A 23,612-nucleotide genomic window follows, 5' to 3' on the forward strand; every position below is an offset into this window, starting at 1 on the left:
TGGAGGAATGTCCGGGACCTATAAATCTGGGCAACGCCCTGGTAGGCCAGGGCAGATGGGGAGACCTGGGCAGAATTCCAAAATGGGATTATGTAGCCTCTGAGGTCCTAAAGCAACAGGTGGCGGACCACCCGGGGATCTAGGGGTGGTGGCGGCGGTGGACCCGAGGGCGGGTCCTGCCTCCTCACCACTTCCCCATTGGCCATCAGAATGACCCATGCGCAATTTTGGTTTGCAATGTCCTTCCGCCACGGAAGGTAGTCCCCCTCAAAAGGGCAACCTGCTTGTCCCGCCTACCCTGCGACTCTCTCAGAAGGTGCGGGTGCCTGTTGAGAGGCGGGGCTCTGCTAGCTGCTGCCCGGATTGGGCGAGGGGCGGGGCTGCGGAGGGATTGCGGCGGCCCGCAGCAGTGATAACCTTGAGGCCCAGTCTGCGCAGCCCCGCACAGCAGCGACCCGTCCTAAGTCGACAGACGTCCTCTTTAGGTATTGCAACAGGATCTGAAGTACGCCCGAGGTGAGCGGGGAGAACCTTTGCCATCTGTGCCCAGAGCCAATGCCCACTAGTGCGCAACGCAGGCCTTCTTGCTTGCCCACGCTGGACCCAGGCGCCTGGCATCGAGCATCCCATTCCGGGTTGGGGGAGAAGCTACACTTGAGTCTAAGTACTAATCTTCCAAATTGAGGCGCGGGGTGGGGGGCGGCTAGCTCCTTTCCCACGTACTCGTTCTGCTCTCCTTTCTCAATCTGGTTCCAACTTCTTATTTTATTATTGCTATCCTCGCCACCTTGTTCCAATGCTCATCCTCCTACATTCACTAGTACTTTCGACCTTCATCTTAGCTCTGTGCCCTTATCATTCGGTGCTCTCCTTGTAATCTCTCCTTGAAATAACTCCCCTGCTCACCCCCCTCCCGCTTCAGCACCGACGTTCATCCTCCTTTCAGGTCAGCGTGCTCTTCCCGCGCCTGGGTTAGCAGCTCCTTGTCGCCCCTCCCCCACTCCTTTCTGGTCACGTCCGCGCCATAGCATCCTTTCAGCCTCCCTATCCTCGCCCCTCCCCACAGCTTTTCCCCTCCCCCTCATTCTAGTCACGTCCGCGAACTCCCCTCTGGCCCTCGTGGTCCGTTGCATGTAGGAAGAATGCAATCACTAGCAATCCTAGGTGATGCAGCTACAAATTATGTAATTTTTGTAATTCCGGTGGCCAGGCAAGAAAGGTTGGCCCTATTGCTGCCTATTTTGTGCGCCCGCAGATTTCTGTGGTCGTGGGCTAGGCTCCTCGCGCACCGGGGTCCTGCGTGCTCCCGTGCTCCATCCTGCGGCGGCGGGCCTGCACGTACTGCGGGGCGTCTGCTCCCACGTGCTGGAGAGGGGAAGGTGGGCGGTCAACTCATACCTGCTCCCTACAGAAGCTGGAGCCGGACGCGACCCGAACGCACACAGCCCGCAGAGCTCAGTCTAATTAGGGAAGCAGAATTTGTCAAGTCAGTGCTATGAGGAAGATGGAGCTGCATGCACAAGGTGGCCGGCATACTAGGTTTGAAGGAGCCGGGCATCTTCTAGTCTGGAGGCTATATAAAGACCCGTTCATAGTAAGATATCTCTCGATCACCTTTTCCAAATCCAGGACATTGGTAGTTCGGAAAAAGTGAACCTAATAGTGAAAATTCATTTGTATGTGGCGGCAGCTGCGTTTTAGAATCCGCTGTCATTTATTAATATCTGAGGTTTTTGGTCCTGTGTCATGAGTGGAAACATTTACTCCAGGCTGCTAAATTACTTGTCTCCTTGTGTGTACGACATCCTCGACCTACTTTCTGGTGAAATGCCCAAAAGGGAATGCATATATCCTTTTTGTCAATGAAGTAGTTACATTGAAGACCACCAACTTCAGTCTGTCTCTTTGCTATTTTTACGCAGGTTAAGGTTATGCTTGGGGAAGCCCGTAGGCTCCGAATACTTATTCACATGGAAACAAAATCTCTCTGGAACCCCATCGGTGTTTACAAAGTAACTAATGTTACATTGCAACTCTCCTGAGACAACCATCTAAAAGGAGAAATCTGTGCAGCCTTTGTCTTTGGCTGTGAGGGTAGAAACAAAGAAACAGGTATCCAGATAGCCTTCCGAGTCTGGTCTCTGTTCATGTAAGACTTTCATGCTTTCTGGCTTGCAGGAAGTTACATTTGGTACTACTGTTGCAGTACTGTTGCCTCCAAATTCAGGGTGTGGCTACATTCTAGGGTACAGAGGGGAGGCCTTAGGTCAACACTGAAGGTAGCATTGTTAGCAAATAATTTGCCCTCTGCTGGCTTGAGTATGTTGTAGGGAAGGCAATGAGAATGTTCTGTGGGAAAGTGTAAACCATCACCGGGTCTGGGCAAGATGACTCAACCTTTCAACTTAGAGGCTTTTGAGAGAATTTTCTTCCTTGGGTGAGTGGGGAAACCACACTTGTTCTCCAAGGTGTTGTAAGATCCCCTCTTAAGTGAGTCAAATACTATAGTTCATTTCCCTAAATTAAACATGTCTCACCGGGACTGAGTGTGGTGTGCATTTGGCTTTAATCCCAGCACTGAGGAAGAAGGGCTAGACCTGTGAGCTTGAGACCATGTAGGTGGTGGGTATCAAGTAAATGAAGGTGACCTTTGTGCTGCCATAAGAGCGGAAGTGTGGAGTGGCTGCTTTTAGTCTGCATATCTTCATTTTTGAGTGACACAGCAGCTTCTCAGAACCACCAGTATCCAGAATGGCAGTTTCTGGGAATGCGTTTCTGAGTTATTGCCTAAGCCAAACTCTGAATGCTAGTCACTTATTTAGTACATAGCTATTTTCATTTTAAGCCTTATATTTTAAATTAGTTGTAGGGAAATTTGTTCTATAATGAGGAGATCTTTGCCAGCAATCAGGACGTAGAGGCATGCAGATCTGAGTTTAAGGCCAGCCTAGTCTACACAGCCAGAGCTACACAGGAACCTTGTTAAAGCTGTTGATTGCTTAATATTGAGTGGAAGAAATGAGGAAGCAGCTATGGACAGAAGGGTAGAAAAACTTTTTTTTTTTTAGCATCTTTAGCTTTTCTGCAGCAAGTCGAGATGAGTTGGGCAAGAACTAAGCTGGAGATTGGGGTAGAGGAAAATGACTCATGTCTTTCAGTCTCTGAATCATTCCAAATACCCAGAGCCAAGTTAACTTGTTGTTCCCCCCCCACCACCACTTCTGGTAAAAGACCGAGTCATCTCTGTAAACTGCGCTCATAGAAACTATAATAGGAGTAAATGACAGACTATATGACAAAGAACATTCTTCCTGCTGTGGAACTCTCGTGAGTCTTGAAATTTTTACCAAGAGGCAGACTTAGTAGTGGGAGAGGGGAGCCTACATGGTCATGGCCTGCAAACCTCTGCCTGATCTTAAGGCCTGGTGTAACAGCTGAGGATTGGGGAGTGGTCTTAGGGCCACCACTAGCTATGCAGTGAGGCCACACCCCTGCTGTGGTTTGTGCCTGTCTGCACGTAGGAGGGAGGTCTGGGCTGCAGTACCTTCAGTGGCCTCTCGGGAGCTCTGAGCATCTCCTGAGGCCTCCAAAGGAAGCAGTATTCCAAATGTGTGACTAACCTGCAGTCATATTTTGGCTTTAAACTACTGGTGTCTCCAGCAATGAGTGTAAAAGATTTTACCCCATACCATGCCCATTTTGGAGGAGTCAAAGTTTTGACCTTAAGTAAAGAAGGGCTGAGCTTGGTGGCATGTGTTTTTAATCTCAGAGACAGGAGGAACTGAGTTCGAGGACAGTCCGGGCTATGTAGAGAGTCCTTGTCTCAAAAAAAAAAAGTAGGGAAGGAGCTGGTAATCTATGGAATTCCATTCTGATGGAATGTTTGCCTATGGTGCATAAAGCCTTGCTCCATCCCTAGTACTACATAGTATGCTCATAGTAGCACGTGTCTGTAATCAAGCTGAGGGTGGGAGCAAAGGACAATGGGATTGGAGAAGTTATGAGTTGGAAAAAAACAAATTTGTGTGTGAATTTATTAAAATCAGAATCCTTTTTCGTTTTTGGAAAATGTAAAAACAAATCTGTGATAATGCTAAGTTCTAGGTGGGAGAAATAGGTTTTGGATTCCACTCCTCCTTGGGAAAAAGGCAACCCTGTAGGCAGAAGTAGTAAGTAGGTCAGTGCTCTTGGACAGCTGGTGCTGTCTTCTTTAATCACCCCCACCCCACCCCCAACTGTGGCTCAGGGCATTTTAAATGCTGAACCAGTGCCTCCTGTTGCTGAGGCCATTGTGCATTCTGCTTACACCTGGTCCTCCAGGGTCTGGAGGAGCACAGGCATCATTCCCAGAAACACTGGTCCTTCTAACTGCTAAGGAAGACAGCATGTGCCAACAGAACAGAGACTTCTGCAAATCCCCTCCTTCCTGCTCTAGCTAGTTCTCTGCTCTGCACAGCTGAGCTAGAAGCCAGGAAATCCCTCTCTTTGAGGAAAGAGTTTAAAGTAGAACTGTTCAGGTTAAGGTTAAATAAAAGTTGGTTTTTGCTTATTTTTCTCTCTAGTTGTTTTGACCACAGGAGTTTAACTTGACTTCACCAGGTGGTAGCTAGCCTAGTAAGCCAGGCCTTTCTGAGAGAATATACTCTTCTTTGGACATGGTAGCATATGCCTTTAATCACAGCACTCAGGAGGCAGAGGCTAACCAGGGCTAGATAGTAAGACCTGGTCTTAAAAAATCAAATAATCTGGGCCGTAGTGACACACGCCTGGAATCCCAGCACCTAGCAGATCTCTGAGTTAAAGGCCAGCCTTGTCTATTGAATTCCAGGACAACCAAGGCTACACAGAGAAACCCTGTCTAGAATCTGACCCCCAACCTAATCTCTGCTTAAGTGATCTGTACCCCCAATACCATATATGACTTAATTTTGTTGTATTCTGGGTACTGTGTTCCAGACCATACCAATTTCTGGGGGTGGAATTGTCAGCTGCTTGGACCCTGGTGTAGCCTGTGGGTTAGGGTCACTTCTGTAGATCTGTGCTCCAGAGGAAGCTCCTAGAGAGCAGGGTGACCAGCATGTTGCGTGTCATCTTGCAGCCTTTCTGATGGATGAAACTAGGTGATCTTGGGTACTGGAAAAAGTAGGCTTCAGATGATATCAAAAAAATGGTGGCTACAAAGCCCCGTCCCTAGGCAGCAGTGGTTCGGGGCCCGTCCCTAGGCAGCAGCAGTTCGGGCCCCGTTCCTAGGCAGCAGTGGTTCGGGCCCCGTCCGTCCCTAGGCAGCAGCGGTTCGGGCCCACATGAAGATGTAGTTGTTGTCGGAGTGAGGCATGACCTTACAAGAGTTGGCTCTATAAAAAGCAGGGTGGCACTGGGCATTTGGGGTTTTAAGTGACCTTTGTTCCTGACACGAGGGAAATGAATGTGAAGGGCCAAGGAACTGCCTGAGACAGGAAAGGGCAGAACCAGGTAATCAGCCAAGCCAGGCCTGTGCATGCTCCAACCTGCAGCCTGCACTGAGGCCTGGGCTGGTGTCTCCTTTCTCACAGAGGGGCAATGGCTCTGAGGAACATCCTGCTGCAGGGCCTCAGGTTCAAGAGTAAGGCTCCTGCCTCTGGGCATGGTGTCTGCTGCTGCCGTGGGACACACCGGGCTTCTGCTGCTGGTTGGAGGTTGGCTGTGCATGTGGGTGCCTCCTAAGGAGGAGGATGCTGTAGTGAGTTGCGCTGGCATGGGTGGGGCCGCATGTCCTGGCAGTCACAGCTATCAATCTATGCAGGTAATTAGCCGATAGTGCGAGCCCTGCCCAGAGGGCCCCCTACTCTAAGAGACAAGGGTGGACCAGGAAAAGACACCAAGAGTAGGGTGTTCTATTTTTATACTATACTATAGGTAAGTGATTGGCTGGAGTTGGGGCTCTGGAGGCCATGGGACAGGCAGAAGAGCTATGGGTGGGTGAGAGTGGGGGGTCAGAGCCTTGAGTGAAAAGAACTGGGTTCTAGGGATAAGGTTAGTAGGAGAGTTGGAACGCTTGTGAGTTTTGTTAGAGGTCTATTTTGTATCAGTCCATTGAAACATGTATTTCCATTTGTCACTTTTTATCTGGTAGCAGGATAAGTCCACTCTGCAGACTTCAGGTTTAATTCTAGAGAGAGAAATGGGTTGTATATTTGAGATTTTACCTGCTAGATTGTGCCCTGAGCCCTGGAGGCAGCAGTGCTTGTCTATCAGAACATTCTTGTCAGCACAACAAAGATTGTTCTGTCAAGCCTGAGACCAGTCAAAACAGGAAAAGAAAATTGCTGGACTCTGGCATGGAACTGATAGGTTGTGGTCATGAAATTTTTCCATGGATTAGACACACTTTGGGGAAGGTGGCTTTTTAAATCAATGGATTAAGTTGCCCTTCCCAGGTGAATGAAGCTGCCCAGCTTGAGCACTTGGGAGGGCAAAGAGAACACATCTGTTACTGAATCTTAGGGTAGTTCCGAAGGACACAGGGCTGATGTGTGGAACTTCGCAATGAGTTTATAGGATGCATGGAAATAAATGTGCATTTCCAAAGACTGTTCTTAATTTCACATCAACAGTTTCTTTATTAATAAGGGTATGCTGGTTGGATTTTGCTGGAGACCACTCTGGCCTATGTTGTACCTTACATAATAAGAAACAGTCTCAGGGGGTTGGGGATTTAGCTCAGTGGTAGAGCACTTGCCTAAGAAGCGCAAGGCCCTGGGTTCAGTCCCCAGCTCCGAAAAAAAGAACCAAAAAAAAAAAAAAAAGAAACAGTCTCAGAAGGGGGGAGGGAATGTCATAATACATGCTACCACTCAGGTAATGAAGAAGGGGGAAACAAAGCAACGAGGGTCAGTGAGACAGATGGCTGGGAGGACACGGAAACTTGCTTCTGATGACTCAGGTACTTCTATCCCCAGAACCTGAGAGATAGAAGGAATGAGAAGACTTGTGGTCCTCTGATCTCTATACGGCGTCCACCATGTACCCCCTAAAACTAAATAGTAAATTTTAGGTGTTGGGAATAAAGTACTTCAGGGGATCCAGTGAGGGGTCACTTACCACCGGGTTTTTGTCTTCTCCAGTATACATCTATTTTAATGTAGTTGAATCTCTAAAAGCAACTTTTACCTTGTCATTAAGGTCATTTTCACAAAGAGCTTAGTCACATTCAGCTTTTCCCTTAATCCTTGTAGCTCTTCAGGGCAGAGCATACTCAGCTCTGAGCTGTCTTTCCAAGTGGGGCCATCAAGCCAATCTGGGTCAAAAAAACGGCAATATGTCAACAGAAGCCCAGACCCAGAGATCCAAAGGTATGACCTGATCACCTGGCCCTGAGCAGGAATTTGCAAGGATACACTTGTCTCCGGTGGAGAGAAGGGCCTAGTGGCTGGCTTTTCAGTACTTTTCAGACACTCTTCTAATGTCTGTCCCACTCATTTGGACTTCATAGTTCATAGTCCCATCGTGGTCACAGCAAGGCCTTTGTGTCTCTTTGGCTTTGTGTACCATCTGTACTGTCCCTTAGTGGCCACTTAACCTAAGCCTGGCTGGGAGCCATGAGGGTTTGCCAACCATGAGTTTGTTTCAACCATGAGTAGACCAAGGACCTGGCTGCCTAGGATATCCTGTTGTATACAGGACTTCCTCAGATTTGGGGAGAGGGAAAACTAGTAGACCCTGGAGAAGAGGTTGACTTGACGTCTTGGTACCTAATGTGTCTTGTAGAGTTAGGAATGACCAATGTTGGCCGCTGGTTTCTTCTTCCTTTAAAAGTTCTCAATTCTGCAAGGAATGTAGTGGTGTACCTCTAATCCCAGCACCCAAGAGCTGGAATATCAGGACTGTCATGAGTTCAAGGCCAGCCTGGGTTGTATATGAGAACTTGCCTCAAAGTTTTTCATCTCCAGGCCTCTGATTTTTGATCACTAGTGGGTGGCTGCAATGTCAGGTGGCAGAGCCAGGCTTGGGTGCATGTTCTTTAGGTATCCAGAAAAGCCGATGTCCAGGGTAGAGTGCGGGTCTTTGGGAAGGCAGGGAAGAGCAAGGAGATGTGGAGTGCAGGCTGTGTGCTCAGGAGTTTGAAAGGAGCCTCGTGGCCTGAAAATTGATTCAAGTCTCTGGTATTCTGTGAGGTACATCCCAGGTTCTCGCTTACTCAGCCAACTATCCAGCTCAGTGAGTGCTTAGCTGTAAGTCGTAATAAAGTAAAAGCAAAGGTCAGGACAGCTGTTGGGATTGTGACCTGGGTGATTAATTGCCTGGAACAGATGTTCAGACTACTGTGTGCGGTCCCTATCAGACAGAGAAGGAGACTCTAGATAGCCAGAACTGGGGCTGGGAAAGCTGGGTCAGCCCTTGGGAAGAGTAGTGACTTTCAAGGTCAACCTCGGTTGCACAGTGGATTTCAGGCCAGCATAGACTAGCTACTGTGTGTGATTCCATCTCCTAGGTTACTGAAGACTCCTTGGTGAGGTTGTAATGACTTTGGAGCCATTTCAATGTCCTTGTGCAAAATTTGCTTTGTGTGTCTTGTACATGGTGCTGTTTTTTGCTTCTTGTCCAGAAAAAAACTTGTTGCCTGTAATTTGGACCTTGTTCCTGTGTCAGATAGAGGCTAAGGAATACATTTAGGTGATACCTTAAACCTAGGACTTTAAAAAGAAAGGACTTGGGACAGGGTTCGTCTCTTGGCAGCAGGATCGCTTTAGGTCATGGCGAACATGATAAAGAGGCTATGTCAGTGCCAAAGCAGGTTTGACATTGTCGTGATAGGCTTCCCAGATGTTCGTGTGCTGACACATTAGCTACGTGCTCTGCAGGAGTGGGGAGGTTTCCTTGTGTGGGAAGGTGATGTTCTCTCTAGGGTTGGTGTGAAAGCTCTTCAAATAGATGGCAGCCTTTGTAAGAAGCCTGCTTAAACTGGCTTCCAGGGTGTGTATGTGCACTGGGAAGGAAGCTACTTTTGTTCACCAAGGTCTTTGCTGTTCGTTCATAGTCACAGGAGCCCTTTGCCCAATTTGAGTAGTACCCACATAACCAGCACGTGCCAGGCCTCTGAGTGACTTGTGCACAAAGCAGTCTTATTGGGTTAATGTGTAAGCGGGAGACAGTCTCCTATGCCAAATGGTTCATTAAGCACTGCCTAGTCTAATTGAACTCTTCAAATCTCCGGGATCCAGGATCTCAGAAACCATGCCCAAGCCAGACAGCGAAGCAGGGACTGCCTTCATTCAGACCCAGCAGCTCCATGCAGCCATGGCTGACACCTTCCTGGAACACATGTGCCGCCTGGACATTGACTCCGCACCCATCACGGCCCGCAACACTGGGATCATCTGTACCATTGGTGAGTGAGTGTGGCCCCCTTCGCAGGGCTTCTGCCTGGTTTGAAAGGCGTAATAACCATTGCAGGGCTAACCTAGGTTCTGAGAGACACTGTCCACACTTTTAGAGGAAGTATTGGTGTACTTCTGCAGTTGGCGAGGTTCAGGGTGGTCTTAGTGGGCCTTTGCAGGAGTAGTTCAGGGACTTCAGATCTTTTTCCTGTGCTGTCACTCCACTTTCTGCAGAATTTATAGAAAATGATAGTGTCCTTCCTTACATATAAATTAAGAGAGTCCTTCCTTACATATAAATCAAGAGAGTTGACTAGCACAGTAGTCTTTCTGGACTTTGGAAAGACCTTTCTCTAAATTTGTGGAGGTGATTAAAAACAAAGGACAAGGAGTTGCTTTGATAGTGAGCAGATTTCATATACTTTCCTACCTGAGAATCTTGATTTTCTTCCTGTGGCTCTAAATGTTTCTTGGTAGGCCCTGCTTCCCGATCTGTGGAGATGCTGAAGGAGATGATTAAGTCTGGGATGAATGTGGCTCGGCTGAATTTCTCTCATGGAACCCATGAGGTGAGTGGCAGCTTGATCCAGGAGGTTCGGGACTTGCTGCTGCTGTGCTCCAGGCTTCTCAGTGAATGGAGCGTTGCTCTAGCTAGCATTTACATCCCTCTCTCCCTCTTCCCCTCTGGCCAACTTCATTGGCATCAACAACCTGGCCTGCTTTGTCGCCGGCCAGGGTTATCCCTACCATCAAGCTTTGTGAAGGAAACCCTTTATGTAAGGGTTTGGCTGGAAACTCTAGGCCATCATGTGTCTTGACTGCACTTGGCACCCACGCCTCGGGCTTTCTACAGTGGCTCCTGTGAGTCCGGTGAACCAAAAGGTCATGCAGAAGACTTAGTTCAGGCCCCAGATGGCTAGGTAGGTGCAGATGGTTTTCCCGTGAGACCGAGTCTAACGCACAAATGCAGTGCGGTCTGGGGATATCCCACTTACTCCTGCTGCACTGTCTGCCCATCATCAGTGCCCCTCCCTAGGAGTGAGGTAGGGATGACCTGGGCTGTTTATTATTAGGTGGCCCCACTGATGGAGAGGCTGTGCCTAGGAAGCAGGTGGCAGCTGTTAGAAGGGTCCATTCCTGCCCCTGCTCACTTTGAGAACAACCCGCTCTGAGCAGATGGGTAGGTGGGGGCGTCCAACGATCCGCCTTCTGACTTTCTAACTTGACAGCCTTTCCTACTGGCACTGATGGAGGAGGGAGAGACTCCTTCCTGCCTCTTGGTTTCTCTGTCTATTTAGAGTATAAGTATTAACCCTGTGCTATTTTGCCTTCTGACCTTTGAAGTTGTTTTGACTAAAAATAGATGGAGAAGAACAGTCCAAGAAGCGAACCCTTCCTTCCCAGAACATAAGGATCTTCATAGATTCCCTAACCCATATTCTATAAATAGCTTGTAGACTAGCCCCCAAATGTCATGGGAGTGCAATGGTCCCTCAGGCACCTAAGCAGTACTTGATACATTCTTGCTTGGGTGTGGTGCTACAGAATGTGGGTTCAAGGCCAGCGTGAGGTAACATACCAAGATCCTATTGCAAACCAAGAGAGGTCGTTGCTTTCCGGGCTCTGTTGCTCTCCATCAGAGCTCCCAGGACTAAACGCAAAGGTAAGCATAGCTCAGAGTCAGAACTAGATCCATTTGCCATGGTCCTCAGGTCTGTTCAGCCAGGCAAAAATAGATTTGGAGACACTGACCTTTAGGGCTCTTAGATCCAGTAAAATAACACCGTGCAGCAGCCCGGACATGACAGGGGACAGTGAGACAGTTCAGACCACTGGGCAGCTCAGCTCTGCCTTGATTCTAACTCTAAGGCATTAGAGATTAGCTGTCCTTTGAACCTTTTTATGTCACATAATTAAAGCTTCACCAGGGCTTTCTTATTCTATGTGCACCTTCGATGAGGGGCTTGGATGAGGGGCTGTGGCTGTCTGTCTTGGTTTTAACCATTCCTGGAGACGGTGGAATGAATCGAGCTCCTTCGAGCTCCTTCCCTCTGACGGGACCATCAATTAGTCAGCTGCACCTGATCCCTGGGCAGTTTTGGCAGTGTCTCTAGTTCCCGTCTCGTCTCCTGCTTTTCACATGGTCAGGATGTGTCCCTTTTGCTGAACAGGCAGTGCTGCACTCCCACACTGACTTTTAAGCAGCCTAAATTTAGAGCCTCTACAAGGACAGCACCGATGGCTACCCGTCTTCACCATTTGGTTGTGTGCCAGGAAAACCATTGCTGTGATAGTGGAAAGCACGGTCTACCTCCCAGAAGTGTTCCCGTGTAGAAAAGGTTGCTGGACCATCAGACACTCGAATCTTTTTTTTTTTAAAGATTTATTCATTTATTATATATAAGTACACTGTAGTTGTCTTCAGATACACTAGAAGAGGGCATCAGATCTCTCTACAGATGGTTGTGAGCCACCATGTGGTTGCTGGGAATTGAACTCATGGCCTCTGGAAGAGCAGCCGGGTGCTCTTAACCACTGAGCCATCTCTCCAGCCCCAGACACTCGAATCTTAATGCAGTTTTACATACATGCGGTAGAAAGTTTGTCATTGCTGAATTGAATGGTCTGCTGTCAGCTGTGTCACTTGGAGGCACATTGGCAACAGACTATTTTGCCATCGTGGCTCTGTGTCCCAAAGAGGAAAGGGAAAAGGTTTTGTTTGGGGGAACTTTATTGCAAGTGAAGAATAGCAAAGGCAGTTCCACTGGGGCACGCTACTGGTCAGAGAAAGTGATTGTGAAAGCAATGTTTGCACGACCAGAGCAATGGGCTCTTCAGCTCCGGCCATTGTTCAAAGTCAACAGCTTTGAGTTTGAATTGAGGTTGGGATCGATAGTGAAAACAGATACAGACAGCCAGGGCGCAAATCTTCAAACACAAGTCCTAGGTCTTTGCCTGTCCTGGTTGTTAGCATTCTTTGGTGAGTCCTAGGGACACTAGAACAACAGAAGACACACAGTAGGACAGGCTTAATACTCTTCGAGTTGGAGTTGATGCTGTTATGTGGAGGGGAGAATGGATAAGGTGAGGTTCAGGACTTGGACATACTTTTCTTGGCTAATTGATCATCTTTGGCTCCAGGGTGGCTCAGGGCATGGGAACTGGACTTGGGTGTGGAGAACACCTACCTGTCAATCTCCCCTTCTTTCTCTCCAGTACCATGCAGAGACTATCAAGAATGTCCGTGCAGCCACAGAAAGCTTTGCATCTGATCCCATTCTCTACCGACCTGTTGCGGTGGCTCTGGATACAAAGGGACCTGAGATCCGGACTGGACTCATCAAGGGCGTGAGTATCCAGGAGTTTAGGTCTTTAAATGAGAATATTTTTCATCTGCCTGGTAGGAATTATTATAGATGCACATTTTTGGTATGTGAATAACATACTTAAGTCTCACTCTGGGGACCTGGTTTGTTTGTTTTGTTTGTTTCCCTCAATAAACAAATTCAGGATTTACAGAAAGGTGATCGGTTTCTTGGGGCTTTGAGCCAGAGTTTGAGCGCCGCCATCAGGGTGTTGGCGTCCACAGTCACACGCCTCTGCTGTCTTTAATCTAGAGCGGCACCGCAGAGGTGGAGCTGAAGAAGGGAGCCACACTGAAGATCACCCTGGACAACGCCTACATGGAGAAGTGCGATGAGAACATCCTGTGGCTGGACTATAAGAACATCTGCAAGGTGGTGGAGGTGGGCAGCAAGATCTACGTGGACGATGGGCTCATCTCCCTGCAGGTGAAGGAGAAAGGTATGTGTGGTGTACAGTCCACGGCCCAATGCCACTCCCATCCCCAGAACTCTGGTAAGCACTTAACCTAGCATGTATGAATTGGTCTCCCAAGGATCAAAAGTTTAAGGTGGTTGTTGGTCTGCATCCCTGGCCTGTCTGAAACACTGCCTGAGAAAAAAAAGACAAATAACCTACAAAGGCCTATGTGTACACCTCTACCCTTTAGTTCCAGCACTCGGGAATCAGCAGGTGTGTGAGTTCTCATGTGTAAGACTACTCCTGTATGCCTTAGAATGATAGTTAAAATTTACCGAATCTAAACACTTTGATAGTCTAAGACAGCGTTTTCAGTAGCTAGCCTTGGACTCCTGCTTCTCCGGTTTCCACCTCTCAAATGCTAGCATTAAAAATACACATCACCATTCATGGCTGTTTGTTTATTCATTTATTTTGAGGCAAGGTTTCACTCTTTTGACTTGGAATTAACTGTGTGGGCCAAGCTGGTTTTGAACTTGATCTGTTTGCGTGTGCCTCTTGTGCTACCACCCCAAAAACTCAGATTTTCTTAGCAGCCTGTGGGCAGGGGTTTATAAGTGAGGAAACTGATTTATTGGCTTGCTTAATCATGGCTCTAGAGTTCTCTTGGCTTCTCACAAACTGAGATAGATGGTCTTGATCCCTTTCACACAGGTGCTGACTACCTGGTGACAGAAGTGGAAAATGGTGGCTCCTTGGGCAGCAAGAAGGGCGTGAACCTGCCTGGTGCTGCTGTGGACCTCCCTGCTGTGTCAGAAAAGGACATCCAGGACCTGAAGTTTGGGGTGGAGCAGGACGTGGACATGGTGTTTGCGTCTTTCATCCGCAAGGCGGCTGACGTGCATGAGGTTAGGAAGGTCCTGGGAGAGAAGGGCAAGAACATCAAGATCATCAGCAAAATCGAGAACCATGAAGGTGTCCGCAGGTGAGTCCTGGTGGAGACCTTTTTCACATTACCCAGCCATCGAGAGAGAGAGAAAGGTGTGTCTGTGCTGTGTCCTCAGCAAAATAAAGCCTGCCAGGACTGGTCCAGAATATCTGGGTCAGCATCGGAAAGGCAAAGTAGTGTTAGTCATTATTTTGGAAACTCGGGCCTGGTGTCCACCTAGATAGAGCCTTGGAAGTCGTCTGGCCTGACAATGGTGCTGAGGAAGACTGGCCCATTCAGCTTCCCATAGGGACGCATGCTTTAGTTAAGATGTCATTCATAAGGATGAGTGGTTTAGTGATACATACTTGGCATTCTCTCACTTCCCCTAGACCTACTTCTGTGGGTTACGAGTGGGCTTGGAAGAGTTAGGGCGGTAATTGTTAACACACACACACACTTGTCCTTGGCTCTGTGTCCTTTTATACTGGGCAATTTTTCCCTCTTGATAAGCCATAGGTGCTGGTGGCCTTGGTATTTGTTCAGCCCTGGAGGAGGTGGGGAGTGGAACAGCTCAAAGGACAGCACTAAGGACCCTAGTAAGGACCCTTAGCTAAATGGAGCATGGGCCTTTGTAGGTCTTTGGGCCTCAATTTGTCTTTGAAGTGCTGATTAGGGAAGTATGATACAAGGGGTTGTGAGATGTAGACCGAAGAACCCATGGAACTGAACCTCATCCCCTTGACGTATCCCCGCAAGTAAAATGGTTATTGTGCTGTGGGTATCATCAAGGTGGTGGGTGCCCACTCCCTCACCGTGTGCCTGGGGGTGTGGCCTTGGAGGGCACCTCTGTCAGGGCCCCAGGAAAGCTCTGTCCATTCTTTGGTTGTACTTCCTGTTCTATAGCATCTTTCTCTTTATCAGGTTTGATGAGATTTTGGAGGCCAGCGATGGAATCATGGTAGCTCGTGGTGACCTGGGCATTGAGATTCCGGCAGAGAAGGTCTTCCTAGCTCAGAAGATGATGATTGGACGATGCAACCGAGCTGGGAAGCCAGTCATCTGCGCCACCCAGGCATGTGCTATCCCTTCCTTCTGTGTTCTCCACCTAGGAGACCTGGTCTTGACCTGGCCTTTAGGTACACGTACCCGCACACAGCTATGACCTGCGTACCTGTGCAAGCTTCGGGGAATTGCCCTGGCAATCATCACTGAAGATGTCCTGCTCTTCCATTATTTAGTGACTTTCATTTAGCGGTGGTCTCTTACTTAATAAAAACCCTTGTTTGTCCCCTCCTAGATGCTGGAGAGCATGATCAAGAAGCCACGCCCCACCCGTGCTGAAGGCAGTGACGTGGCCAATGCAGTCCTAGATGGAGCTGACTGCATCATGCTGTCCGGAGAAACAGCCAAAGGGGACTACCCTCTGGAGGCTGTTCGCATGCAGCACCTGGTGAGTAAGTCCTCAGAGCCTGGGGTAGAAGCAGCTCTGCTGGAGAGGCCTCTGTCCAGTCTTGTTACATTGCTCCCGTCACAGCAAGGAGAGTGAGGTTTGTGGAGGTGTGCTTGAGTTTCATTGTGCTTTCACTGCCTGCACCTGCCCCTTTGTCCTGCTCTGGGGATTACATAGGCCACATCTGGCTAAAATATCAAGGTCCTAGGATGCAGTCAAGGGATGCCTTCCTTGTGGACACCCAGAGGGCCTGGGTACCTCTATTCTAAAGGAGCCAAGAGTTTGTTCAGCTATTCTCCTTGTTTAGCTTCTCATTTGGTCTCCTGGTGGTCTGTCCCATGGGCAGATGCTTCTCTCCACTGCAGGCTGTAGCCATACTGAGCTGCTTTAAGCTGGCCTTGCATGGTGCCTGTGACATGGGACTTCCTCCCTTGCTGTGCCAGACCCAACTCGCGGCTACAAATAGCTCTGGGGGTGGGGAATGGGTGCTGAATTTAGCAGGTTCTGTCTGGTCTAGGAATTATAAAGACTTCTCAGGCATATATGTGCTCTTTTGATTAAGTCTTCTGGTTTCAGTAAGATAGGGTCTGGCGCAAGCTTGTAATTCCAACAATCAAATCAGCCTGCGGCAGGAAGATGGCTTGAGATTAGGCTGGACTAGAATGAGACATCTTGTAGAAGCAACAGGCGTCAGCTGACCTGTCCCTGCGGACTTTCCACCCAGGCCTCCGTCTTCTGTGTTCTGCTCCAGAACTTCTTCCTGAGCAGAACAGTTATCTGGGGCATCAGTTAGGGACCGTTGCCTGATAAAGGCATGGTGGATTAGCTTTTTGGGGGTTTTCTATTCCCTTTTCAGCCAACAAAGAACCACAGTATCTTTTGTGGCTCCAGTTTCCCACAAGCCCCCCCAAACTTAAGACAAGTGAAAGAAAAGAAGGAAGCCCCTTCTGGGTTAGGCATCTTACCTTGCTTTATATGTATATGAGAGTTGAGTAGATTCCATGATCTTCCCATGGTTTATCTGAATTATAGCTGTAGCCAGATGTTTGCCTATATTGAAACAGACCAGCGCTTTGACTCGGCTGGTCATGACCTGTTCTGATTGGAATTGTGAGCTGGTCCTCATAGCTTCTCATAGCATGCAGGCATTCTCTCCCAGAAGACTTTTCCCTTCCTTCAATCTCCCCCACAGTAGCTGCCTTCCTGGTTTACACCAAAACCCCTTTTCTACTTACCTGGCCTCATAGTGGTCAGGAACAGGACTTTGACCAGGTATTCTAAAGCATGTAGTCACATAAATGTATTTTTGGATAGCTCAAGAAGACCTTGCCCAAAGTGGCGGTTGATGAGATTAATTACAATTAATTATATGTGTATGAGTTAGTTTTGGTGTCCTGTCCTTTTCTCATGCCCTGGTCTTTCCTATGAACAGACACCTTAGAACCTCGAGGCTGGGATTGCATGGCCCTGCTCAGAAGATGAGTCACAGAGTCCGGGTTAGACTGTGGCTACCCCCTCAGGGGATACAAATTTCTCTATCAGTTAACACTTAGGACAGCTTCTCCCCTTTCTTTATCTGTTTGCTGTTTCCTCCTGTGTCTAACTGATTCAGTTCAAAACCTGTAATTAAAAGCTAGACATCCCAGCTGTGGTTGCTTCCTGTCCATGCCTCTTGTCCTTTGGGCTTGCCTGCATTCCATGCTTAACCAAAAGATTACTTTCCACTTGCAAATCTGCTAATGCTACCAATAAAATCGAGTGCTGGTTTCATATCATTCCTGGAATTGCACTCTCTAAAACTTTATTTCTTTATTTCTAATGCTTGGTTTTACTTGAACAGGTGGTCTGTATATAACACATTTGCTATCCTGTAACCGTTTTAATTATTGAGTTTGAATCTGTGTCTTGAAAGGCCTGTGTGCTTTCCCAGGCGTCTGCCTCCTCACATGGCTGTTCAGTGTACCGTGTTCAAGTGAGCCAGTCGACCACTGTTCTGTTTAGAACTTGTGCACTGCAACTTTGGCTCTTTTGACCCTCACCCCCAGCTTTCAGAGCTGCCCGAGTGTTTCCACTGTAAGCCAAGTGCAAGCGCTCACTCTTGTGTGTAGGCGGAGTTGGATGCCTTGTAACCACATAGCCATGTGAGGAGGGGACGCCTTTTTCTTCCTGTAAGCTGTGTCAGGAGGCAGTGTGGTCAAGCGGAAGTGTAGTTGGCTCCACCTTGGCATCTTTCCATGCCAGGGTCCCTTTCTCAGCTTTAATCAAAAACAAAAGAAATGATGGATGGTGCATGCCTAGCACTTGGGAGGCTGAGGCAAAGAAAATAGTGGTGTTTTGAGGCTGACCATGGCAAGTTCAAGGCCAGTAGGTGCTATGGTAAGATCCTATCTCAAACCTGTGTGGGGTTGAGAATTGGCTTTTTTTGTTTGTTTGTTTTTAGAAACAGGAAAATCCCAAAAGGATACTATCTTTCCAGAAGGGAAGGAAGGATCTTTCCTTGTGTTTGAACAGAAAAGAGAGCCACCCAAAATCCCACATATAATACCATTCCAGGCTTTGACCACCCTGCCTCTGTATCTGCATGGAGAAGAAAAGATTAACCTAAGAGTTCCTTCCTCTCATTAGTTCCCTGTCTTTCCATGTGTTGTCTCTTGTTTTTGCCTTCATCCTTCTTCCTTATCCTTCCTACCCTAAACCTTACAGATAGCTCGAGAGGCTGAGGCAGCCGTGTTCCACCGCCTGCTGTTTGAAGAGCTTGCGCGAGCCTCCAGTCAATCCACAGACCCCCTGGAGGCCATGGCCATGGGCAGCGTGGAGGCCTCTTATAAATGTTTAGCAGCAGCTTTGATAGTTCTGACGGAGTCCGGCAGGTAGGGCCCTGAGGGCAGGTATCATTATAAGATAACCAGCTTCTCACACAACTAGGGCCCACTGTGTGCCTGAGCCTGGGCATAGCCCTCTCTCCTGCAGGAAGGCAGCCAAGGAGGTCACGATAGGGCAGGACCAAAGGATTCCCTAGTGGGTACAGTGGAAGTCACAGGCACTGGTTCAGGATGGTTCCTGTGGAGTTTCTAATCTTGCTCAGTTCAGAACGTGTAGTGACTCATCTTCTCCTGGCTTTTTGTGCCCAGGGACATGTTCCTTCCCAGTTGCCTGTGACTCCTTTCCTCCCTCTCCATTTGTGACAAAGCTCTGACAAAGCCCTGTCCCCCTTCCTCGTCCCTCTGGACGGATGTTGCTCCCCTAGATTGCCCGAGAGGCAGAGGCTGCCATCTACCACTTGCAGTTATTCGAGGAACTCCGCCGCCTGGCGCCCATTACCAGCGACCCCACAGAAGCTGCCGCCGTGGGTGCCGTGGAGGCCTCCTTCAAGTGCTGCAGTGGGGCCATTATCGTGCTCACCAAGTCTGGCAGGTAGGAGGCGGCAGTGGCTCCCTGGGGATCCCCAGAGCAACTCTGGGCTGATTTAAGACCCCTGGCTGCCACCAAAGGACTCCAGGCAGCACTCCCAGGTACACCAGATTAGGTGGCTCCAGTGCCAGTCAGTGCACGGCCTGCCTCAGGGCCTGAAGCATATATACAGTTTTGCTTAGTTACGGTGTGGAAGCTGGGCATGGGTACATGCCTTTAATCCTCCCAGCATTCGGGCAGAAGAGGTGGGCAAATGTCTGCATTCGTGGACAGTCTGGTCTACAAAGCAAGTTCCAGGACAGAGCCCTAGCTCACAAAAATAACTCAGCTGGTAAATACTACTTGCTACACAAGTTAGACCATGGAGGAGGGAGAAAGGTAACTTACAAGCGTGCCCAAGGACATATACAGTAACACTTTTTCTCATCCCACTTGGAGGGAGCTCAATGGATAAAGTGTTGGCAATCTGGATTTGGATCTGGCACCTGTGGGTTTTTGTTGTTGTTTGGGTTTTTGTTTTTTTTTTTTTTTTAAGTCACCTGGAGAAGTAGTTAGGCCTTTAGGAGCACTGGGGTTTTGGTTTTTAAGATTTATTTATTATATATGAATACACTGTCCCTATCTTCAGTCGCACCAGAAGAGGGTGATTACAGATGATTGTGTAAGCCACCATGTGGTTGCTGGGATTTGAACTCAGGACCTCTGGAAGAGCAGTTAGTGCTCTTAACCACTGAGCCATCTCTCCAGCCAGCACTGTTCTTTCAGAAGCCCAACACATACATGACAGCTCACACTATCTAACTGCAGTCCTGGGGGGAATCTAATGCCCTCTTCTAACTTCCAGCCGTACATGTTTATATGATGCATGTGGTCAGGATACCCAGACAGCTGGAGGGAAAGGAAGGTGCCCAACACACCTGTGTGCCTGTAATCCCAGCACTCATGGTACAGAGGTAGAAAGATCACAAGATAGGTCTAATCTGAGCAAATTCTGCAACAGCCTAGATACAGAAAGCCAAACACATAAAAATCAGTGTGGGCTGAGGATGTTGACCTTTGTGTGAACTTGGCCATGAACATTGTATGCAGCTGGAAGCAAGGGATGGGGTGCTGAAAAATGGGGACCTTAAAACTAATTTTCTGAAGTCCTGAAGTTTCGAGAGCTCCAAGATACAAGTTCTATGCTAATCCTGGACTTTCTCTGAAGAGTTCCTGGTTCCTTCAAAGCCCATGTAGGCCAGCATGAAGCAGGGTATTTTCTGCTGTGGAATGCCACATCCCCTAATACCTTGTGTGTCCTCAAGATGCCTAGTTAATTCAGTAAGCCTGAAACAGATCTGATAGAAGTAAACATATCATTTGCTATCGGTTGAGAAGAGAGGGGCTCCCTACATTCCCAAAGGATCTTGATTGGCCAGATATTAACCATGCCTGGTCACACCTAGATTTCCAAAAACCATAGAAATTCAGAGGTTTCTTTTAGCACCAAGTTCAGCTGATAAGACTCCCAAAGGAGCAGTATAGTACTGCTCTGGCAAATACTGTCCACTCCAGGGTCTCTGCAGATACCAGAAGTCAGGAGCTAGGCACATGGTGCTTGGATTGTAAAAGTTGCTGGCAGCTACAGGATGGTTCTGGTGAGATTAGGCCAGAGCTGCCTCACTGCCTGATGAAAGGGTTCACAGTGTGGGAGGGATCCTGCCAGCCGTGGTCCTATGGGACTGCCCACACTGAGATCAGGACAATGAGTTAAAAAGGACAGGACAGGTCTGAGGGGGTGGCCAGGCACTGAAACAGTAAGTTGTAAGTGGGCAAAGCCTGTGGCCTAGAGGTGAATTAGAGGGTGCTGCCTTTGGCTGACTGAAAGGGTCTCGTGACACAATGGCCATTCTTCCCACCTTCTCAGGAGTGCTCACCAAGTGGCCCGGTACCGCCCAAGGGCTCCTATCATTGCTGTGACACGCAATCCCCAGACAGCCCGCCAGGCCCATCTGTACCGTGGCATCTTCCCTGTGCTGTGTAAGGATGCCGTACTGGATGCCTGGGCTGAGGACGTTGATCTTCGTGTGAACTTGGCCATGAATGTTGGTATGTAGCTGGAAGCAAGGGATGGGGTGCTGGGAAATGGGGAGCCTAAAACTACCATTTCCTGAAGCCCTCACCCAATTTTGGGCCCAAGGCAAAATTAATTGCCTCATTAGGCTCTTGTAAGATTAATTGGAGCTACTGCCCTGTGGGGTGGGGCACACAAGCTGTTGTGGTCTTTGTTCCTATATAAGGTTGGATATCAAGAGACAAGGAAGCAGCTGACCCTGAACTTGGGCAAGGCTGGCCACTCTAGAGTCTAAACTGAATGGTGTCCAAAGGTCCCTGCAGTCTGAGTTTTGCCTCAGCCCTTGTTTAGGCTAGGAGACTTGCACCACCTTGTGGTAAAAAGAAGTAACTGGCAACCTGCTCTCCTACCTGAATTAGAAGCAATAGGGCATTTGTACCTGCCTGGTTAGGCTTGTGTCTGGGCTGGGAGAAAGCACCACCTTGTGGTAGGAGAGAGTACTGGTTGCTCAGTTAGGACTGGGTAGGGCTTTGCAGTTATCCCCAAGTGTTGTATATACCTCTACTCACCAACCTCCTTCTCCCCTCAGGCAAGGCCCGAGGCTTCTTCAAGAAGGGAGATGTGGTCATTGTGCTGACTGGATGGCGCCCTGGCTCTGGCTTCACCAACACCATGCGTGTAGTGCCTGTACCATGATGATCCTCTGGAGCTTCTCTTCTAGCCCCTGTCCCTTCCCCTCCCCTATCCTATCCATTAGGCCAGCAACGCTTGTAGTGCTCACTCTGGGCCATAGTGTGGCGCTGGTGGGCTGGGACACCAGGAAAAATTAATGCCTCTGAAACATGCAATAGAGCCCAGCTATTTTTCATGGCCCTACTTGAGCCAGGGGTGAAGGAGGAATGCAGGATTGGAAACCCTCTGACTTTATCACAGAAGGGCAGCATTATCTCTGTGTTCTTTGCTCCTGTAGAAAGTTTTCCAGAGAATTCCCAGCCCTGGCCTGGAATCAGGAGACCGCAAGAACAGAGGCTGGGGGCCCAGGGTTCCCATGTAGATGACTTTTGGCCCTGTCCCTGACTTGCTTTCCCAACAGCTTTGGCCTCTCTCCTCGTGCACTCCACTGCTGTCCCTGCAGATGTTCCACTCTCCACCTCGTACTCTGCAGCGTCTCCAGGCCTGTTGCTATAGTGCCCACCTGAATGTCAATAAACAGCAGCGGAAGCACCTGTGTTCGGTTCTTTTCTTCCTGGGGGGCGTGGTTGAGGCCTATCCTCTGAGCAGTCGAAAATGACAACCGGCCTAAAGGCTCAGCCTGGAGCCGAGTATATAGGTTGCCTCCTCCAACAGCACCAAGTGGGGCTATCTATGTGTTGGAAAGCTCACTGTTCTATTTCAGGACAGACTGGAAAGGTCTGGGACAGGTTCAGCTAGCACCTGTAATGGTGGGTAGACCGGAGGGGTTTGGTGGGCTGGCCCCTGCGGTAGAGGCCCCTTGAGGGAGCTATAGGATGAGTTCATCCTACTTGATACTTCACAAAAAACTTCACAAAACCCTCAGGCCCCATAACAGTTCAGCACAAAGGGTCTCTTGTTTTCCTGTTGCCTTCTCTGGAATAAGGTACTGCGTAAACCTTACTTGTTCCTGGCCACTCCCAACAGCCAAGTGACCCAGTCGGAGGCTGAGGCCTGTGAAATTGAGAAATTGGAGCACCCAGGGCTCAGGTTAAGGAGTAAAGGAGGTGGGAAGGCGCAGTAGACCCGAACTGAAGAGCCCTGAGGGAATTCACATTGTGATGTGAGGGACCATAATTGCAGACCCAGGCCCCGGCTTCCGGGACCTCAGAATTTTGAAGACCTACCTGCAGCTGCGACCCATCAGGGCGGTCTCGGAGCGAGTAGCCAATAGGCGTGTGGGGGCGGGTCTTTCCCGGGGTGGGCGGTCCCAGGAGAGCACTGGGTCTGGCGCACGGCCTCGGGCTCCTGGAGAAGGCGCTGGGATGACTGCCCTGAGCCGTAGCGAACCTGTCGAGACGAGCAGGTAAGGGAGGCGTTCCGGGGTTTCGGATCCCGGAGGCTGCTGCGAGGGTCAGGGCGGTTCTGGGAGCGCCGCGCCTGAGTGCCTTCTGCCTGCCGGCTGGGCACTTCCCAACCGCAAGAATTTCGGCTCAGGTCAAGCCGTGCCGAGGGGACCCTGCGCCTCCGCCGGACTGAGGTATGCGAGTCCGGTGCGATGTGTCCGAGGGTATAGATAGTGGTTTCAGGTGAGCGGAAGGCACACTCCTGGGCTCACCTCGTCAACCACCCTCGCGGTCCATTCATTTGTGTTTTCATTCATTTCTCACTATAATGAATCCCCGTCCCGGTTGTCTCCACACCCAGCCTGGTGCTCCCCTGTGGGCCCCTGCAAAATCAGCTCCTCTCCTCTCCTCTTCCAGCGGGGATCTACTCTAGAAGGCAACGTGGAGCTGTCCCAGCACGACTCGGCCGCACCCGTGCACCAGGCCCGGGCGGGCTGGGGCTGGTCTCCAAGCCCAGAGAGCTGGTTCAAAGTCGACTTGGAAGGAAAGGAAAGTTCTTGCAGGTAGTGGAGAGTAAGCGGGGCTGGGGGGGGGGGGTGAGGGGTGAGGCAGCATGACAGATGACATCAAG

At 49.3% G+C, this 23,612-nt stretch overlaps 2 protein-coding genes and 1 pseudogene across 52 annotated transcripts in view; 2 read left to right on the top strand and 1 right to left on the bottom strand.

Annotated features, from left to right (window-relative positions):
- LOC148004173 (uncharacterized) lies at window positions 1-2,370 on the bottom strand (annotated as a pseudogene).
- On the top strand, window positions 440-22,187 carry Pkm (pyruvate kinase M1/2). 15 transcript variants are annotated; one of them, XR_015626382.1, is made up of 13 exons: window positions 2,343-2,437; window positions 7,215-7,331; window positions 9,201-9,367; window positions 9,834-9,925; window positions 12,573-12,704; window positions 12,974-13,160; window positions 13,833-14,103; window positions 14,971-15,121; window positions 15,347-15,499; window positions 18,203-18,369; window positions 18,747-18,913; window positions 20,817-20,998; window positions 21,553-22,187. XR_015626382.1 is itself a non-coding variant. In XM_087560564.1 (12 exons), exons 1-12 carry the CDS (start codon window positions 2,388-2,390, stop codon window positions 21,657-21,659), a joined length of 1,776 nt encoding a protein of 591 aa, XP_087416690.1. In that variant the 5' UTR covers window positions 2,313-2,387; the 3' UTR covers window positions 21,660-22,187. The 15 variants fall into 15 exon arrangements, 11 of the variants coding, with proteins under 11 accessions (XP_087416686.1, NP_445749.1, XP_087416690.1 ...); XR_015626381.1 differs by lacking the exon at window positions 2,343-2,437 and adding an exon at window positions 5,549-5,675; XR_015626380.1 differs by lacking the exons at window positions 2,343-2,437; window positions 7,215-7,331 and adding an exon at window positions 440-516.
- Window positions 22,188-22,945: 758 nt separating this feature from the next.
- The window catches only part of Gramd2a (GRAM domain containing 2A), a 37,369-nt gene continuing 36,702 nt past the window's right edge, over window positions 22,946-23,612 (top strand). For 20 of the 37 annotated variants that reach the window (XM_087561067.1, XM_087561087.1, XM_087561070.1 and 17 more), the window contains exons 1-2: window positions 22,946-23,001; window positions 23,399-23,544. Coding sequence is in view for 3 of the 37 variants with exons in the window: in XM_087561054.1 (XP_087417180.1) it covers window positions 22,961-23,001; window positions 23,133-23,175; window positions 23,399-23,544 (230 nt within the window). In the remaining 34 variants the exon portion in view is untranslated. The other 17 variants (XM_087561088.1, XM_087561057.1, XM_087561095.1 and 14 more) reach the window with 6 other exon arrangements.

Source organism: Rattus norvegicus, chromosome 8, assembly GCF_021556685.1.
Source record: "Rattus norvegicus strain SHRSP/BbbUtx chromosome 8, alternate assembly SHRSP_T2T, whole genome shotgun sequence".
Taxonomy (NCBI): Eukaryota; Metazoa; Chordata; class Mammalia; order Rodentia; family Muridae; genus Rattus; species Rattus norvegicus.